The 7,912-nt window shown below is 36.8% G+C and overlaps 1 protein-coding gene across 3 annotated transcripts; it reads right to left on the bottom strand.

Moving 5' to 3' along the window:
* Nucleotides 1–722: 722 nt before the first annotated feature.
* Nucleotides 723–7,912, bottom strand: LOC104781811 (importin beta-like SAD2 homolog). Of its 3 annotated transcripts, none has more exons than XM_087510792.1 (22): nt 7,343–7,912; nt 7,008–7,140; nt 6,835–6,922; nt 6,473–6,622; nt 5,747–5,909; nt 5,399–5,583; nt 5,139–5,312; nt 4,637–4,782; nt 4,395–4,518; nt 4,128–4,308; nt 3,679–3,838; nt 3,550–3,591; nt 3,316–3,434; nt 3,032–3,230; nt 2,748–2,879; nt 2,541–2,644; nt 2,243–2,422; nt 1,958–2,097; nt 1,729–1,868; nt 1,505–1,653; nt 1,271–1,397; nt 723–1,183 (listed from the first exon to the last, which is right to left on the bottom strand). In XM_087510792.1, exons 1-22 carry the CDS (start codon nt 7,433–7,435, stop codon nt 1,020–1,022), a joined length of 3,093 nt encoding a protein of 1,030 aa, XP_087366918.1. In that variant the 5' UTR covers nt 7,436–7,912; the 3' UTR covers nt 723–1,019. The 3 variants fall into 3 exon arrangements, 2 of the variants coding, with proteins under 2 accessions (XP_087366918.1, XP_087366919.1); XM_087510793.1 differs by having other exon boundaries at nt 3,937–4,308; nt 7,343–7,677; XR_015597172.1 differs by lacking the exons at nt 723–1,183; nt 1,271–1,397; nt 1,505–1,653; nt 1,729–1,868 and having other exon boundaries at nt 3,937–4,308; nt 7,343–7,675.

Genomic DNA, 7,912 nt, shown 5'->3' on the forward strand with positions numbered 1-7,912 from the left:
AAGTTTCTAGCGATTGGCAAAGAAAATAAATAAAAAGACGACACTCATACTAACAACGTATAGTACGTAGCTTCATCTTCTAGAAGTCATTCCACTTGAAATTTGATACTCTGTAAAAGAAAATTCATCGACACCGTACAAAATAATGATAGCATCATTAATTCATCTTCTAGAAGTCATTTAAGTTATTATCTTTTTTGTTTTCCTCCCTTAAAATAATACTAGGAACATATTATTAATCATATGGAAAAAATATCATTGTGGTCAATTTGTCATAAACACTACACTGAATTTGATGCACTTAAATCAAATGAAATCATAAAACAAGTTGACAAAGAAAAGTTGTAAATAGTACCTTACTATAACATTGACCACTTTGTCGTTTTTTTTTGTTTTTTCCTGCGAAAGCATAAATCATAATGAACATATTTTTGATTATAATTTAGCTTATTTAGATTTAACAAATCAAAATTGACCGTTTATTACAATCAAAAATCAATTTAAAAAAAAATACAGTGATAGACAGAGCTTCATTAGCAATGGCTGTAGATGAACATAGTTTTAAGAACGACTCAAATCAAACAATAAAGCTAAGTAAATGTGACAAACATAAATAATAAGTAAAAAAAATTAAAAAACTATGTGCTTTTTTTTTTTTGATATATGTAATGCCTCCAATCCCAATCGGAGAACATAAAAACCTCCCAAAGGGTTCTCTGTTCTATCTGAAATAAAGATAAACTAAAAAAGAACCCGGAATGGGTTTTGTCTTTTGTTTTGGTCTTTTGGAAGATTAAAAACAACAATAAAAAAAATTGATGATGGCGATATAGAATGCAAAACTGGAGATGGCAGAGATTGGTCTCTCTTAAGACACGACTTGACTAATGAGAGTCGACCTGACTCACCTCTGATAAGCCTCTCTTTATCTTTTGAAGATAAAGATGCTTACTAAAAAAAATGAAGCCAAAATGAGAGAATAACGATTGGCTTTTTCAAGGCAATGAGCCGTGGAGAACTCAGGAAGCAACTGTTGCAGAAGATTGCTTCTCAAGTTTCTCCTTTAGAATCTCGGCTCTTCTCTGCTCCGTGTGCTGAGCTATAGTGCTTGCGAGTCCATGGTAGTGCGGGTCTAGTGTCTGGGTAAGGCTTTGGAACCTGGGCGAGTCCGATACTTGCATTGCTATATATATAAAACAAAAAGATAATTTAAATAATAATGTCAAATATACATGGCAAAAAATATCATATAGTATCAATTCTCTTATACCTGCGACTGCATCCATGAATAGTACGAATGGATCCACTTCATCAATTGGAGAGTCTAATTCCTCATCGTCGCTAAAATCATCATCTGAAAAGTCATCATCGTCGCTGTAAGAGCGGAAGTCCTTTGCCTGATGATAATACACAAAAGAAGCAAACTTAGTGAGCTACTACGACAAACACATTGCACCTTTCATGAGATCATTTAGAGGATTAGTTTAAGTCAAAGAAGACAGACCTGTGCTGCTAACTTGTGGAGTTTACTTTCATCAGTTTCATCTGGATTTTCGTCATCGCCTTCCTCATCTTCATCATCTGTCTGGAATTCATCCATGTCGTCGTCATCACCATCTTCCTCTTCTTCCTCCTCTTCTGCCTTTGCAGCTTCTGTCATAAATGTTCAAATAGGAATATCAGCGAGGGTCAGTGATTAGAAATTGAGAGATAGTAGAAGGCACTGACCAGCAAGCTGATCCTTGTATGCCACTAAAAGCTCGAGCAGAGCCCTGAATACATGTGGCAAGACCTCTACCGGCAATTGACCAGCAGGAAGACTGAAAAGTGATGTCAACCCCAATATGCAAACTTTCTTATCATGCTCTCTGCATGTAAAGCAAGGAAGATTATTTATGTCTTGAAAGAAATGTAAAGAGAAGAGAGATATAGGTTTAAAAAGATTAGATTCACCCACCTCTTGAAGTTAGCATGTCCACCACTCTTCTTCTTTTCTTGCAGCATTTGGAACCATATAGTAAAAATTTCTGTTGCGATACCAAATCGTTGCAGTATGCCAAGTGCCAAAGAGGTATTGTAGTAAAAGGCATTTGCAATCTGAACAAGGGTATCACAGAGATACATTTCAGCAATTATTGCCAATCAGGAAAATAAAACACATAGCTTAACTCAGTGAAACAGCTAAACAATTTGCAGCAAATGACTTTATGAAGCACAGTTTAACAGCGGCCATTTTGCTTACCACTTCAATCAGAAGACACTTGAAGGAAGATTTCTCGGCACCTCGTAGCCGATCTAGTGTGATTCTCAGGTAGGGCTCCACCCATTGATCCACCTGCCCCTTGCAAGTCTGAAGCACTAACCCTAATAGCTTCGGAGCTGGCTCAAGGTCACTGTCATCAATATTTTTATTCACCATAAGCTGCCATGAGAAAGAATTATCAAGTTAGCCGATATAAGTATGCGTACAGTGGGAGGGAAAATGGATGAGGCCATCTACAGTTTTATTTAAATGAGTAACTATCAGATAATGAGCTTACCACAGAGATCACACTCCAGAGACTTTGCTGGTAATTTGGTTCATTGCAAGTGAGATAATGCCCAGTCCCCCTGGATATGTAGTTGTGCAGCGGGACCAATATATCTAATAATATTCAAAAGAACGTTTAAGCAAAAAGGAATGTAAATATGAACTGAAAGAATTTTATGATAACAGAAACGGCAAAAAAAGACTGCAAGTTTCATACTTGGGAAGAAGTCAATCGCCCAATCCACGAGTGCTTCCATCATTAAAGGCCATAAGCTCCACATATCCAATGATATCGTAGGTGAAAAAGTAGTAATATATGAGACGATCTCCAGAACCTCTTCAAACACATCTGGCCATAAAAAACTATATAAATGAAGCACCATGTTTTAAAACAAGCACAAATGACATAAATCCCAATGCATTCAATATACATCATTCAAAGGAACCCAACAAAAGACTAGTAACTCCAGATATATGGAATTTCTAAAACATTATACATACCTTGACCATCAGTTGTCAGCATTTTCCGCATTATTGGCAGCAAATGTGGTTCAATCTGACCATAGAGATGAGGGAGACTACTGATAGATTCAAGAATTGTACTGATGGCACGGAGACATCCCACTGCAGCCAATGCACCAGCATCATCAGTTTCATCCTCACCGTTGTCAGTGTCGATACACCTCCAAAATGCACTGGCCTGGAATTTATTATCATGAACAAGGTATAATAGTGCCAAAAGTAATATAACACTCAAAATGGGGAAACAACAGATATCATCTTACCAAATTCTGGCACAAACCCAAAGCATAAGGAGAAATCTCCTCTCCAAACTTATACACAATAGTCTCTAAAGTAAAAGCAAGGTCTTCATTTTCAACTTCATTCATTAGCTTGAAAAATTCTGCACAGCACAAGTCCATTCCAATTATTAGTTGGTTAACATTTGGTCGGGGTTTAATGTAATATTAGACTTAAAATGGAAATACATATATCAGCAAAATCATTGTAAAGTGTACCATCGAGAAGCTGCGGCAGAAGTGGGCGGATCTCATCTAGATCTGCAGGGGAGACAATGTTAAATACAAACAGTTTGAAAGGCAGGGAAATCATAAGAAAAACAGAAACATATTTTTGCCGATACTTACTTTTGGAGGCTTCAATAAATGATCGCAAAGCAAAAACTGAATCCACCCGAACAGGAAGTTCTGGATCACGCATTCCGGAGATAACACAATGCAGTGCCTTGGAAAAATTGCTCTGGTCTGAGAAATTGATATGGGCGTACTGCCCTGCAACCCATGCAGCCTACACAGTGGATGTGATAAAGAAATAAGCTTTGACAAGTTACAGTATCAATGTGATGAAAGCAATGTGGATGATGCAAAACAATGATGAACAAATACTTCAGCGACTGCAGCATCTACGCACGCATATCCTATACCAAAAAAGTCATCCTCAACTTCACAAAGTAGTGTAGGAGAAATTCAAGCCTATGGAGATAGAAAATTCTAGTAGATATCTGCAACATCTTCAAGAACATGCATAAATGGTAATGAATAGAAATATGGCTTAAACAACCAAAAGCTGTTAAAACCTTAGCTCTAAGATGACCAGCTGGGCTGCTAAATTCAGGAAAAACATGTTGCACTAACATATTCTCCAACTCAGATTTGTAAGGTTCAATTTGCCTAAGTTTATCACAAAGTGTCCCAACAGAAAGCAGAGCACCATCCTTTAGGCGATAAGGCTTTTCTTCCAGAGATGCTTCATTATATCTAAAACAAAGAAAAAACGTAATTATATCATATCGCAATTATAAAATATCCTTTTCTATATTATATAAGATGAAGCTTCAAGGTACCTCTTAAAAATGTCCACAATGAATTGTACAAATCTTGGCAAATTTTCTTTTCCACGCTTTCTGACCAGTTCAGTCACAAAGTCCATAGACGCAGTCCTGGGACTGTATAAATCTTCAATTATATCTGTAGACAGGTAATGTATTTATTGTAGTTAGTCAAAGAAAGTAAAAAAAAAAAAAACTAGAAGGCATATCTTATAGGATTATCCAAACAATATATAAGGAAGACTTAAAGAACATACCATAACCCTTCCGTACATACTCATGCGGGTCTTCATCCCAAAGCATTTGATCATTATCATTGAAGCACATTAGAGGGAAAACTATTTCAAATAGTAGAGTATGAAGGTGGGGCTGCAGTAAGTTGTACATGTTACTCTTCGTGATACTGCAGAGACACAGATAGTCAATAAGAAGTTCTGGTACCCCATACATGATAAAGAAATCCAGATGCAAATACAGCCGTTGTCAATTTTGAAGGAAACAATAAAACTGCGACTAGAAAATCTATCCAAGACATTTTAATTATGACTCTGATTACAGGTTGTCAGAAAAAAAATATGAACACCAACAGTTTTTAAAACCAGACGAAAATATTACTAACGAAACTCTTCAAATAAAGCCAAAAGATCCTAACCTGGGGTCATCAGGTGCAATGATATTTTCAGTTTAATATATCCAGAGAACTCATATTCAAATAATTTTCTTAAGTTGATCAAAAGTTTGCCACAGAGAATATCCGACCTGTTGCTTAGATATTGAAGAATTAGGTTGATGACTCTATCCGGAAGATATTCACCAATACGAATGGCATTCAACAATTTCAGGTGGCATTCTAATATCTTGGCTGCATAATTCGTCTGGAACATTTGGGCAAAGGCTTTGTTATCTGGATTCTGAAGTTTCAGATCTCCAAACCTAAACATGTTTTCGAAACTGTTAATTCAAGTCTTATGGCAGATGAAAAATGTTAGGTATGGAAAGATTTTCATGATCCCACATACCGAGTGTACAGCCTGTTTACAATATGAGCAACCCATTTTTTGGCCTTCCACCATCCCCAAGATTTTCTAAGCTCAGGGTCTTCAGGCTGACCTTCTATGGGAACTGGACGTTCCAAAATGTTTAGGAACAGACCCATCCAAGCATTAAAAAAGTTTGGATCAAATAATGGTCTCGGAAGCTCTAGCTGTATGGAACAAAAACACAAGAGAATTAAAAGAAAAAACTTGATTACAAATCACCTCAATCAAATATACTTCAACAAAATTTATAATCCACATATTTCCCCAGTTGAGGCCAGGAAACAGTGACGAACGATTCAGGATATTAACACAAGATGGACGACTTACATAAATACACGACCAGAATATCTTGCATATAAGCTTGATATGGTCTGCCACTTCGAGGGAAGGATTCTCAACATGGACAAGATTGTTAAATATATTCAAAAGGTGCGGAAAGGTCTCCTCGACTACTCTGTGAATGGGTGCCCTATCTTCATCTGACTTAAACCTATAAACAGAAAGTTCTGATTTTAAGAAACTAATAATCAAACCTTCGTGTAGCAGTATCAACCCCACAACAGCTTATCTAAATGCGAATTTCTTTTCGACTAACCTACTACTAATAATTATGCTATCCTTTGCATGTTTAAGAGTTAATACAACAGCAAAAAAATTAGCAAAAAGATGGCTACAAAGATATAAACCTCTAGACTATCAAAATTGAGCAGAGTAAATAAAATCTACAAATCACTATGCAGAGGCAGAAGAACACAGATAAAGAACACCACTGGCACTGATTAAAGAATCTCAAATTAAGTGACAAAAAGGGTATAGACACACTCTAGTGCTCATAAATGACAACGATTTCCTTAGAGGAAGAAAACAAATAATAGGACACAGATATTGAAGATAAACAAATAATTAGCCAACTGCCACCTATGCTTACGACATGAACTACGAATGAGAAAATAAAGAAACTGAGCTACAATTCTTACGCACATGGTGATTTCGGACAGCCAGGTTCATAACATAAATAAATAAATAAATAAAAAGAAAGAGAAGCAGACTAACTCGTATTTTGAAGATAAAATCCGCAACACAAATAACGCTCCATAAACTTGTTGACCTTGCAAGTTGTGCGTCACCCAGACCAGGAGATGGGACCATTGCTCAGGATAGTCAGCATAAATAATGGTCTTGAGGCACTCTCCCATCTGAACCCTGCATCAGACGCACCAATCACAAGCTAGAATAAGGACCAAAAATTCAGAGGTTATCTTTCCTATGTATACTTAATAGGTGACATTTCACATCATTGCACTCTACATAACACAATACAAAATCAGTCCGTGGAAAAAAATAAACACAAAGGTGGATTGCAAAAAAAGAGCATTGTCTTAATGAGCTGGTGCGAGTTATACAATAACTGATACCTCAAAATCGGGGGAACTTGAGAGACATATGCAAGAATCTGGTCCCTGACAACACTCTTATCACTCGGCAAGATTTTGTTCTGATCACCTACATAACCAAAAAAAAAACAATGTAATACACGCAAAGAGCAAACATAACGACTTATAATACAATCAAACAAAGAGCCAATTACCAGAATGAGGTTCCCAGTGCTTAGAAATGAAATTCTTGAAATGGATACTAGCAGACTGGCGTACAGAAAGATCAGAGCCACCATCAACAATAATTTGCAATATCCTTATCAGATGCTGAGGAGTGTGCTGCAACTGCAATCAAAACAAAAAAAATCAAATTTTCAAACAAATTTAAAATCATATAGCTCATATCACCACAGTCAAATCAAGTCAATCTTTAAAAAAAAAAAAAAAACATCTATAAGCTTAGTCCTCTACCAATTCTTAAAAAAAAAAAAAAAAAAAATTGTCGAACAAAGCAGAGGACGGAACAATAAGAAAATTGCGTATAGACCTGATTAAGGCTCTGCTCAGCAGCTCTACGCTCATCCGGATTGGGACTGAAAGCAGCCGCGCCAACGATTAAGGCAAGGCTAGGCAGATCCATCGGGAAAATTCACAAACAGAACAATCGGAAAAAGTCACGAATTTGAAGTCTCCCGGTCCTGCCGTCTCTCCGGTGGAAATCGAAGAGACGAGAGTCAAATCAGGAGGAGGAAGAAGAAGAAGAAGACGAAGACGAAGACGAGAGAGAGAGAGGTATAAGAAAGAAGGACTAGGGTTTTAAATGGTTCGTTGGTGTGGCTTAAGTCTAATTAGTCTAAGTCTCGCTCGCTCGCACGCACGCACGCGCGTGGTTTATAAGTGAAATAATAAAACCACGTGAGAGTGAGAGACACACAAATACAAACCGAGAGACTTGCCTGGAGCAGCTACGGCACGCCTTACTAGTTTACACGGTCTATGGTACGCTTTTTTCTTTTTTTTTTTACCTTTTTTTTTTGTTTTTTAATGTCCGTAAAATAATACTACTGTACTAGGAAGTAGGAATCTTTGGGTTAGTCAAATATATTCAGAAATATTC

This window comes from Camelina sativa, chromosome 4, assembly GCF_030686135.1.
Source record: "Camelina sativa cultivar CO46 ecotype springtype chromosome 4, ASM3068613v1".
In the NCBI taxonomy this organism is placed as follows: domain Eukaryota; kingdom Viridiplantae; phylum Streptophyta; class Magnoliopsida; order Brassicales; family Brassicaceae; genus Camelina; species Camelina sativa.